This window comes from Grampus griseus (assembly GCF_964374135.1).
Source record: "Grampus griseus genome assembly, chromosome: 2".
NCBI classification, from domain to species: Eukaryota; Metazoa; Chordata; class Mammalia; order Artiodactyla; family Delphinidae; genus Grampus; species Grampus griseus.
Window position 1 is genome coordinate 151894102 of NC_139018.1, and position 12287 is coordinate 151906388.

The following is a 12287-nucleotide window of genomic DNA, read 5'->3' on the forward strand; positions in this document are numbered from 1 at the left end:
TCGGAACTCTGTCCTTGTCTGGCCCAGCCACCGGGGCAAACCCCTCCCCCCCGCCCCGGGGCCAGCTTTGTCATCCGAGAAACGGGGTGAATGTTGGCCTCTGCATGAATCAAAAACTTGTCAGAGTGCAGTGAAAACACACGAAAGCCCTTTGTAACATTAAAAAAAAAGCCTGGTTGTACTGCCACAGGAGTGGCTTCCTAGGAGCAGACTGGTTACGCTCAGTCATTTAGGGCTCTGATGTTTTCAGTGGCTCTGTCCTCACCTCAAACCCATCCCTGGGCCCAGTGGGCTTCAAAGGCCGGAGTTAGACTCTGTGAACTGCCGGCCAAGGCCAACCACTGACTTTGGAGCCTCACTTCAGCTATTCGTTCCTTCTGAAGAAAGGGGTGACTGTCCCCGATGGAGCTGGTTGGCCGCGAGGCACATGTTCCCAACAGGCTCAGCTGTAACTGCTCTGTGCTTACGAAGTTGCAGGGACAGTTGAACAAGAAACACAATGGCGCTCTCCTCCCTTGGGGGCATTAATCAAGGATTTGAAAAGGATCGGTCCCCTAGAGACTAAATCCTGATTTCTGAAACTCCAGCTGAAAGGAGGAGAGAGGAAAACTGACCACCTTCCCGCACGGTCAGGGAGTTTAAGCAGGAGGATTGCCTGGGGAGAAAGGAGGCCTCTCTGAGGATCAGCCCATGGCGAGGCAGGGGCCCTGGGGCATCCGCATCCTCACTGTGGGTAGCCCACTCTCCCCGGCCATCACCTGCTGCCAATTCACATGCATGCATTCGGTTTAAGAGATTACTCCCCCGTGGTTGGCGGGCTTCTCCCATGGCCCCCGAGATTCCTGGCCGCGGTGATTCCGGCAAACAGGAGTCTAGGTACCACAGAGGAGGGAATTGCAGATGTAATTAAGAGCCCAAGTCAGCTGACCTTAAGAAAGAGGGATTATCCGGGTGGGCCAGAGTCCTTTAAGGCAGAGAGTTTTCTCCAGCTGGTCCCAGAAGAAGAGGTCAGAGCTCAGAGCATGAGAAGGACTCGTCCCCGCCTTGAAGATGGAGGCGGGAACGCAGGTGGCCCCCGCGGACAGCCAGAGGGAAATGGGAACCCGCGGACAGCCACGGGGACTGAATTCTGCCCACGAGAAAGGGCTCGGAAGTGGGTTTTTCTCCAGAGCCTCCCGGTTAGAACTCAGCCCGGCTGACACCTTGGTTCAGAGAGCAGAGAACACAGTCTCGTTGCATGACCTCTGACCTACAGAACAGCGAGCTAGTAGACGGGCAGTGTTGAAGCCCCTCGATGTGTGGCGATGCTCCTGCCACCTGGCAGTTGGGCCGTTCCTGTCACTGCTAGTAAACACCTGCTAGTTACCTGTCACTAAGGTAACTAGCAGCTGATTACACGGCCGAATCAATTTGGGAGTCTTCTCATTTAGTGAGCTTTCCAGCATCTATAATTACTTTTTAATTTTTAAAAACTTTTCATTTTGAATTAATTTCAGACTTACAAAAATGTTGTAAGCAGTACCAAGAGTTCTCAAATACCTTCACTCCAATTTCCCAATTGTTACATAAACACAGCACAATTATGGAAATCTGGAAATTAACACTGGCACAATCCTATTTAAATTTCCCCGACTGTCCTACTGGTGTCCCCTTTGTGGTCCAGGACGCAGTGCAGGAACCCTTCAGTCCTCCTCAGTCTTTGTCCATTGTGATTTTAACGTTTTCGAAGAAGTACTGGCTAGTTATTTTGTAGAATGCCCCTTATTTTAGGTGCCTGATGTTTCCTCAGGATTAAATTCAAATTATGCATTTTTGGCAAGAACACTGAAGGTGTCCTCCTGTGCTCTTCTCAGTGCCTTGTGTCAAGAGGCACACAATGTCGATTTGGTCCATCACTGGAGACGTTCACTTTGATCCCTTGGTTAAGGCAGCTGCCAGGTTTATCCCCGGTAAAGTTGCCTTCTTCCCCTTTGTCATTAGTAACTACCTTGTGGGAGATACTGTGAGACTGTCAGTATCCTGTTTCTCATCGTATTTTTGCTAATTTCAGCAACCACTGATGATTCCTCTGTGAAACAAGCACTACTGTGGGATTTGCCAGTGACTGTCCTAGTCTACGATTCCTTCTACATTTATTAACTAGAGTTCTTTTCTTTTTTTTTTAGAGTTTTAAATCTTTATCTTTTTATTTGGGATCGAAGCTGGAGAATAGTAAACCAATTAGATAAAAAAGCAAAAAGTCTGAATATCAGTAATTGTGTTCTACAGCTTCTCCACAAAGAACAGTATTAGAGGGAAAACACTTTAACTGAGATAAGAACTTTAATTACAATACAAGGTAGTTATGGAGAAATGCTGTTTTTGATACTTGGAAAAAATTTGAGTTGATGCATTTATATAAATGGCAGGATTTTTTTTAACATCTTTATTGGAGTATAATTGCTTTACAATGGTGTGTTAGTTCCTGCTTTATAAGAAAGTGGATCAGCTATATGTATACATATATCCCCATATCTCCTCCCTCTTGCGTCTCCTTCCCACCCTCCCTATCCCACCCCTCTAGGTGGTCACAAAGCACCGAGCTGATCTCCCTGTGCTATGCGGCTTACTAGCTAGAATTATAATAATTTCTATAAATTTTAGAAATCATTAATTTCTATAAATCCTAGAATTTTTGAGGAAGAGCATTCCCTCTGCTCCCACTTACTTACTCATGTACCTATTTCTTTACGTCAGCTTGGACTCACGGAGTCTTTATTCTATGCGTCAGAACCCACTGCCATCATGATTTATCTTGTTGCTCAAACTCTCCCAGAAGAGCCCTTTCAGGTTGGCCCCCGGGTCTTTCAGACACGTCCCCGTCACTTGTTGGCACCTCAGCATAAAAGTTACTTATTTCTTGGCACCCTAACATGTTCCAGGCTCATCTTTCCACTCCAACCCTCCAAGATCTCCTGGGCCCTTTAATCAGAGAACGGTATTTAGAAACCAAGATCTGTGAGTTAGACGTGTCCATAGAACTGTTCTTTTTTTAAAAATTTTATTGACATACAGTTGATTTACAGTGTTGTGTTAATTTCTGCTGTTCAGCTAAGTGACTCATATATATATTCTTTATATATATATATATAATATATATTCTTCATATTCTTTTCCGTTATGGTTTGTCACAGGATATTGAATATAGTTCTCTGTGCTATGCAGTAGGACCTTGTTGTTTATGTATCCTATATATAATAGTTTGCATCTGCTAATCCCAAACTCCCAATCCTTCCCTCCCCTAACCTCCTCCCCCTTGTCAACCACAAGTCTGTTCTCTATGTCTGTGATTCTGTCTCCGTTTTGTAGATATGTTGATTTGTATCGTATTTTAGATTCCACATATAAGTGATATCATGTGGTATTTGTCTTTCTCTTTCTGACTTACTTCACTTAGTATAATAATCTCTAGGTCCATCCATGGAGCTGCAAATGGCATTATTTCATTCTTCTTTATCCATTCACCTGCTGATGAATGGATTTAGGTTGTTTCCATATCTTGGCTATTTCCATAGATCTACTCTTAACGGTCATAGTTTTCTCTGATACTGTGGATCATTAATCTTTTCATAGTCACACACACACACACACACACACACAGACTCACATTTTGGTAAAACGCAGAGTCACTGGGAGCTCATCCCCCGGCAGCTGGACTTCTCTTGCTGCACTTGACCCCCCCGAACCAGCCCCTATGTTTCCTGGGCCAGCCACACACTCCCACCCTGTGCCTCCCCAGGAGTTCCTATCACTTACCTCCTCTGCTGGGACCCTTCCCATTCATTACCCTGGGGACCCTGAAAGTAGCCTCTCTCCGCTTCCAGCTCTATTAATATTATTAACAGTAACTACCTTTTTGTTGGGTCCTCGTGCTCCAGGCAAACATGAGTTCGAATCCTTACAGCGATGCGCAGAGAAGGCAGTATCCCCATTTATAGACCGACAACAGAGGCTCCAAGAGGGCGTAGCACACAGCCAGAGTAGGAAGCACACTGTGGCGATTCTCACTCCCCACCCCTGCTCTTTGCATCCACCCTTCCCTGTGCTGGCTGTAGGTCTGCCTTTTGGCAAACGCCAAGGAGCTGGAAGCTTAAACCATGCCGAGGGGCAAGGAGTGAGGGGGCGGCCAGGCCATGGGAGCCAGTGCAGTGGGGACAGCCCCTGGTCTCCCCTTGCTGGCAGCTTGGTGGAGGCGGGGGTGGGCCCTGCCCCCGGCACCTTCCTCTTCCTTCCTCTTTCACACACAAACTTCTTTTTACCATTGTTCCTGACCCCCATCAAAAGTTCCCAGTCCCCTTCTTTGGCCTGGGAACCCTTCACCGGAGACAAAGCCTTACATTCTATAATTAGAGAGACAAGGCTTAAAAATGCAGATGCCCAAATACCTGGGAAGGGAAAGGCTGTGGTAGGGACAGTGAGTTGCCAGGGGTACAGAGTGTTAGATCTCTTCCTATTTGAGTGCTACCGTCCCTCTGAGAGGGCATGAAAGTCTTCTGCCTATGAATTGGAAAAGAAATCTGGGTCGGGTACCCTTTTCTTACCCTGCAGTGAGAAAACCAGAGGCTGTGGCCTGGGCACTTCCTGCCAAGAGCCTGGGAACAGGTCACCAAAGCCAGGAGAAAGGCAGCTCATGCCCTGGGTAAACAGAGCCCAAGATTCTGATCTAGCTCCTCTGGGGCCTTCACCTCACCGTTGAGTTTCACTTTTCAAGGGCGGTCTGGAACCAGAAGAACCAGCAACATCCTTATGACCTGGGCACCTTGTGAGTGGGCCAGTTCTTAGGCCCCGCCCCAGACTGAATCAGAAACGGGGGCTGAGGCCCAGAGATCCATGTGGGCAGCCCTCTAACCTCCTCTCTTGCCTGCAAGTTGGAGTGCCTCAGGACCTCAGGTGACCTCAGATTATGCTGCTGACGGTGACCATCCTAAACTGATGATAAACTGAGGCCTGGAGGAGGCCTTGGAGTTTCCTCATGGTTGTAGCAATTAGGCTAGATTTTAAAAACATCACTTTGAGGTACTAAGAGCTCCCTAGGAGAGGAGCAGTGTTGAATCAATAGTGCATTAGATTGAGAACAGAAGTGTCACCAGACACAGTTGAAATTTGGTAAACACTGATGAAATGACTTAGTTTATGACTCATGCTACATTGTTGACAGGGCCTGGGAATGTATTCTCAATTTAAAATTGCTTCCAATCTTTCCTCCACGTCTGAAATCCAGAGGGCCATGACCCACCACCCCAGCCCAATTCCCCCCAGTGCTGGCGGTGATGAGTTAGTGCTTCAGCGAATCCAGCCGTCCACGCCACTCTTATCTCTTGCGTGAACTTGCCTGGGCTGTTTCCTCCCTTCTGCAAGGGACAAGTAGAAGCCCTCTGAGTTATAAGATGTTGACATCAATCCTTGCTGGCTGCCTCTGACTGGTGGTGAAAGAAAAAGTGTTCTCAGGATTGTTAAACAAGCACTACAAAAATCTGAGCGGGCTGCTCTCTGAACACAGGATGGTGACCAGACTGAAAGGAGTCCCTGTGTTCTTTTTCCTGCATGGCGTTAGACTCAAAGCCGAGATCAGGCTGCATGAATCTGAATCCTTCTGATATCAAATGTGTGGGTTTTCCACACCAACAGACAGTTGTCCAGCTCTCTGGACACTAACTGGATGTCCTGCAATTCAACTCCGTTCTGAAACTACCAGGGTTTACCCCACATCCCATAGGTTACGGCCTCAGTCCTGCAAGACTGCCCCACTACAGATGCCCAGGGTACCCATCTTCTGTCCAACTTGGCTACGAAGTCTGGGGATCCTCCAACGCCCTCCTTTCAGGTTTGATAATTTGCTAGAACAGCTCACAGAACTCAGAAAAGTACTTCACTTGCTATTATCAGTTGATTATAGAGGATGCAAGTCAGGAGCAGCCACGTGGAGGAGATGCACGGGGGCAAGGTGAGAGCGCAGAGGCACGCGGAGCCTCCGTGCCCACCCTGGGTGCTCCACCCTCCCAGCGCCTCCATGTGCCCACCAACCAGAAGCTCTCCAAGCCCCGTCATGGTGGGGTTTTTACTGAGGTTTCATTTTGTAGGTATGATTGGTTAAATCATTGGCCATTGGTGATTGAACTCAATTTCCAGTCCTCTAATCATGCTTGGTCTTCTAGCCACCAGCCCCTCTCCTGAAGCTATCTAGGGGCCCCCAGCCACCTGTCCTCTCCTTAGCATACAGAAGATCACTGCAGAGATTCCAAAGGTTTTAGAAGCTCTGTGTCAAGAACCGGTGAAAAAGACCAAACATAAATTTCTTACCGTAGCACAATCAGCCACGTGAGTCCATAGGGCAGTAAAGGTGCCAACCAGAAGGGTGCAAGGCCCGTCGTCTCAAAGTGCATGTCCTCTGGCTTCAGGATGACTCACGGCAGTCTGAGTCAGAGATGTGCGGTCTTGACACTTTATCTGGCCTTAGATACAATTTGCCTTCACTGAGTAAAGTGCACGCCCACCAGGCATTATGGTCACGGCAGGGAAAAGGGCAGAGGGAGCTGACCATTGCTCCCAGCACTGAATCTGGGACTCCCCCAGCATCCCTCACTTCCTGCTCCTCTCAGGCCGACTGATGCCTACACTCATCAGGGCTCACCATCTGGATCTCCAGCTGGGTCCATGCAACAGTGTCCTTCCAGGAGGCTCTACCATGTTCCCAAGCCAGCTGACAATACAGTATCTGACCTAATGGCTACTTCCTTCTCCCTTCAAAAGGGGGTGGGGAGAGTTCGGACTATTAATCATAAAAGACAACAGGCTGAACAACTGATTCTGATTAAGAAAAGATTAAAAAAAAAAAAAACCAAAAAACAAAAACCACTGGCTCTGACTTTCCCAGCTCACCTGGATGGGTTTTTTTCACTATACAGACAGTGGGCCAATTGCTATCTGCATGGGTGCTTTAAATATTAGATCAGGAGATTGTGGTAACACCGGTCTTCAAACCGCAATGTGAAACAGCACTTGTCACAGGAGTTAACTCTTACCTGACTGGAAGGATGTCCTGCCTTTGAGACTTTTGAGTCCACCAAATAATAAAGCATTTTCTCAGGTGCGGGTCTTCCCAAAGGCAAAATAAATAGTAATGTGAGGGGTGAGGCCCCTCCCCCATATCTCTGGGTTATAGTTCCTGAAGTCCCACTACCATCATTATTTTTTAACATATTTATTGAGCTGTGTGTGGGATTGCTCCCCCCAGCCCTCCCTTAATTTCAAGTCAAGTCAACCAGCCTTTGAGCGGACTCCTGGGCCTGAGGACAAAAAGATTAAAATGGAATAAAGTTCCCCAAATACTTCCAGGGATGATGTCCTCCAGCCGCCCAAAGGCGTGGATGAGCGAGTTGCTTTTCTTCCCGATCAGGAGTTTCCTTTCCGCTCAGGGGCGTCGGGAGAGGCAGGCCCAGCTCCGATGCACAGCGTGGGGGGCTCGCGACCCAGACCCCAGCTCGGGCTGGGGAGGCCGCCGGCGCGCTGCTCGGCCGGGAGCTCAGGGGTTAAGTGGTTTCCGCCAGGCCCGCCCCGGGGCCGCGCTTCCCGCTTCGCCGTGGTTCCTCCCTCCGCCGGTGACGCCCCGGCCTTTGCCCAAATATGTCCCTTTCCCCTCCTCCCTCGCCCGGCACCCGGTGCCCGTAGGCACCCCCGAGCCGCGGGGCTGGCACTCGGACGTCGCCCGGCCTCGGTGTCCCGGGCCGGCCCCTCCCGGAGCGCCCCTCCAGGATGCCCTTCCGGAAAGGTAGGCGGAGTCCCCCCGCTAGCGCTCCCGGGCCGGAGCGGGAGACCTGTGCCGCCAGGTGCCGGGGGGCGGCCGGGAGGGCGCGGGGCCCGACCCCACACTGCCCCTCTCCTGCCGCATCGCCCCTGCGACCCCACGTCGCCCCTTCCGGGCACTCGGCGGCCGACCCCACGTGCCGGAGCCGGTGCGCAGAGCCGGCGAGCAGAGCGCGGTCGCGATACTTGGACCGCACCCGGATTGCGCCGCTGCAAGTTCTGAGATCCAGATGGAATCGGGTTCTCCCGGCGGACTGGAGATTTGGGGCGGGGGGTCGATTGTTCTACGGTGTCGAGAGGTTTGCAGCGTGGGGTCCCGGCGGCGCGCTCGGATTGCGGTCCGAGTCTCCGGGAGGGACTGGAGGGCGAGGGGTTGGGGGTGGGCAGCTCGGCGGTGTGGAAGCAGGTCCGAGTACGGGTCCTGCCTTCGGCCTTTTCTACCCTCTGACTCTCGGGAAGTCAGTTAACCACCCGGAACCTCAGTTTCTTCATCCGCAAAACGAGCGCGTGAACCGGGACGACCGTGTGGGGACCGGGACGGGTGAGAGGCGCGCGGCTCAGCATGCAGAGGCGCGGGGAAACGGCCGGCCGGCCAGGCAAGACCTGCCTCCCTGTGCCTGGCAGCTGGCACCCAGCGCCCCACCTGGCCCACCTGCACCGCGGGCTGGGTGCGCGAGGCCTGCCGGAAAATCCCAGATGCTCGCGGGGCCCCAATTTCCGGGCAGGGCGATGGAGGCCCTGCTGTGCCCAGGGCGCTGCAGAGCTGGGCCGGGACTTGCCACCCTCAGGTCGGAGCCTAGGATGGAGGAGACTCGTTTTTACTTTCCGAACAGAGCTGATTGGCTCCTCCTGCTTTTTCTGTTTGTGTTGGAAGGGGCTTGGGCTCGGTGACCCATTGTCACTCTGACCCAAGCTTTCCCCACCCCCACCTGGGTACCACTGACCGGGGCGAACAGAGAGGAAGCCGAGACTCCCTCCCAGGCACCCGGGTACCTGGGACTGGCTGCGTGGCTTCCCGCCGCTGCCTCCACCCCACCTTTCTGGCCGTCTCTTCACTTCTCTCATAATCCCGATTAATCGTCAGGTTAATGCTACGGTTGCCAGTATTACCCTATTGGCCTTTGTCCCTTAAACGGAGGTTGCTAAGGTGCCACTGTGAGGTCCTGGTTGTGAAGATGCATGGTTGGCACTCCCTGTGCTGTGGGGATGTTGAGAAGGAAGGTGAAAGCCACGAGCAGGGACAGAGGGTTCAGGGTTCAGTCGGATCCTGAGCTGATGACGTGTGGTCCCAAACTCACCGTCTTCATTGGCTCCATTATTCCATATATAACGGCAACGCCGTGTCCCTGGACGTTCCCCCGAGTCCCCAGCTGACCTCATTTAGCTGCAGTGTGAATGGTCATTTAGCTGCTGTGTTCTGTGGTCTCTGGAGGCAAACTCCTAGGAGGCAAAGTGCCCGTTTACTTGTCACAGAGCTGGAGGGAGCCTTGTGCAGGAGGCTTAAGTACCTGGGCTGTTGAGTGAGTGTTCACCTGTGAAGGTTTCCCTATGTGATGGCATCATTAGGTCACATGCGATAGACGTCTGTCTGCCCGCCGCCAGCCACGTTAAGCTTTGACTTTTTTTTTTTCTAATCTGAAGAGAACACTGCTGCCTGGAGAGGTGACTCCTGCCCTTCTATTCTGTGAATGCTGATTCCTAAAGGGCCAGGGTGTGAGAAACAGGCGTTGTTGGGTTTTCTGGAAGCTTTGGTGTGAGCCAGGGCAGGGGCCCTGGAGGGCTTGCTTCCAGCCCAAGGCAGAACCTCCCCATTTGGCTTGGTCGGAACCTCCTGTTGAGAAGTGAACACAGTAAGTGGAAATGATGGCAAGGCCAGGTTTGTTCAGTCTGGTGATGAGACGTCATCTGGACCTGCCTGGAGGTGGAAAGCTGGGCCCGTGACCGGGGATATGGCATCCCATCCCTGGAACTGTCCCGGTGCTGGAGACTTCAGTGTATGTATATATATGGAATATATATACAGTATATATTCAGACTTCAGTATATATATACTCTTTTATACTTTTTTTTTTTTTTTTTTTCTCCGTACACGGGCCTTTCACTGTTGTGGCCTCTCCCGTTGCGGAGCACAGGCTCCGGACACGCAGGCCCAGCGGCCATGGCTCACGGGCCCAGCCGCTCCGTGGCATGTGGGATCTTCCCGGACCGGGGCATGAGCCCGTGTCCCCTGCATCGGCAGGCGGACTCTCAACCACTGCGCCACCAGGGAAGCCCCTCTTTTATACTTTAAAAAAATTTTGAACCATCTGAATCTATTAACTATTCAAAAAAAGTAATTTAAAAAATGGGAAATGAAAAGACTTTGCTTCTCTCCGCGCAAAACGAAGAGAAGCCAGATGGAGAAGGACTTCCTTGTAGCTAACGTCTAGAAGGTTAATTGACCGCTGATTCCCTTCCCAGGCTGTATTTCTGTGTCTTGACAAGTAAGACTCGGGGACCAGCTGGGTCAGGGCCTGGCAGGAAGCACACGCCCGCTCATATAGGGCAAGTTGAAAAGAATTTAATGAAGGCTGTTACAAAGGTTTGGGTTAGGGTAGAGGAAAACCACAGGGGATATTGCAGAAGCCCAGGCAGTCCCACCCCAGGTCTGAGGGGTGAGGGTGGAGCAGTCACTGGAGCCAGTGGCCCAAGGCGGGCTGCCCCTCCCTGGAGGATGCAGGCGGCTTGTGGCCCCCGCAGAGGCCCCACGCTGCTCCCTCCCTCTGACCCCAGGACATGGGCAGTCGAGGGCCAGGGAGCCTGTCGTGTGTGTGCAGGTCAGCCTGCGGGGACCGGAGACGGGTGGATTTGCCCTTCGTGACAGCGGATCTGGGGGAACAAAGAGATGACCAGTCGATCTTTGGTACTCGTCCTGGGCCTTGCCTTGATCGATGGCACTGAATGTAATTAGGGCAGAGTTCAGTGACTGCACGCCACTCACTCGCTCGCTCATTCATTCATTCGCTCGTTCATTCATTCATTCATTCTCTAGACAGAGCACCTGCTCTGCGCCGGGCACGCTGGAGGTTCTCGGTGAATGACAGACTTGACAGTTCCCTCACCGCAGTCACACCTCCCTGGCGTGGTCCACCTGCTGTGATAATGGCCAACAGGGACTGTGTAGCCTGAGATGGGTGAATGGTGGGGTGGGGTGGCGGGCAGTAGCCGATGGTGCCCTTTCCCGCCAGCTGAGGGGATGGCATGCGGGCACCGCGTTCACACTCACATCCGCCCTGGCCTCTCTGCTTGGTGGCTCCAGGGTGCTGGGGGCTAGTGGGGCGAACAGAGTCCGACCCTCAGCTGAGCTGCTGGAATTTTGAGATGGACTCGAGTAAGAAGGAAATGCCCTGACGTGGACCATTAGGGAAACTCATGAGAACAAAGGGGTGGGAAGAACTTAGGTGGGCCCCAGGAGGAAGGTGGTGAATGGGGTGATTAAAGCTGGAAACTTCTCTCTCTGGAGGATGTTAAAGGCAGGCTAGATGGTGATTTTCTAGAGGGTTGAGGAGTGCTCTGTTCAGAGACTGTGGTCTTGGCTAAATTCTCGAGGTCCCTTTCAGGTGGAGATGCTGAAAAAAATGTCTTCAGATGGTGGAGTCCTAAGTATTCCTGCACATCCTACCTTCAGTAGGGATGGGGATGGAGTGAAGGTTCTAATAATAAATAACAGTAAGAAACCAAACACACTTAGGGACCACCTTCCAGGTCCTGTGCTGAGTGCTTTGCACATGTGCATTTGTCCTCACAGCTACCCCAGGGGCTATTATTTCCACTGTGAAGGTGAAGGACGTGAGGCTCAGAGTGGCTCCATACACAACGGTCAGCTCGTGTGCTGAGCAGCGCTGGGCTGAGGCTCTGCCTTTCCGGCTTGGACCCCAGGGATGGGCTAGCTTGGGATGTGGTATGATGTGTGTCAGGCTGAAACCGTACAGTATGATAAGTCTGCCGTTATGAACATCAGACGTCTTCCACGTTAGAAACGAGCCGAGAGACAGACTTAGATGCCTGACTCTTCTGAATCCTTGAGAGAGGCAGGTGGAAGGGATGGGACTGCACGTGGGGACAGTCGGGGTTCCCCTGTCTCCCGTGGCCCCAAGGGCACAGCTGTCAGGGGCTGGACTCATAACATGGGTCTGGTGTCGTGGAGATGATACTCCAGCCAGATGACAGGTCACAGCTGCCCAGGAACTGCCCCGTCCCCTGCTGGGCATGGAGGCAAAGACAAGTCCCACTGTTGCAGGAGATGCAGCACCTTAGGGGTTCCTGCAGGTGAGCTGCTTGCAGCGGGAACTCCATCGCAGTTAGGTCAGCATTTTTGGACCCAAACCCGGGACCTCTCCTTCCTTTCACTCCCAGTAGGAGTGCAAAGAGCAGATCTCGACTAGACTCGGCAGGGCTGGGCTGGC

The 12287-nt window shown here is 52.1% G+C and overlaps 1 protein-coding gene across 1 annotated transcript in view; it reads left to right on the forward strand.

The window, feature by feature from the left end:
• The first annotated feature begins 7688 nt into the window (after positions 1 to 7688).
• The window catches only part of PFKFB3 (6-phosphofructo-2-kinase/fructose-2,6-biphosphatase 3), an 85262-nt gene continuing 80663 nt past the window's right edge, over positions 7689 to 12287 (forward strand). Inside the window, exon 1 of the mRNA XM_082647641.1 lies at positions 7689 to 7807. Coding sequence (XP_082503767.1) covers positions 7792 to 7807 — 16 coding nt within the window. The 5' untranslated portion in view covers positions 7689 to 7791. The remainder of the gene's footprint in view (positions 7808 to 12287) is intronic.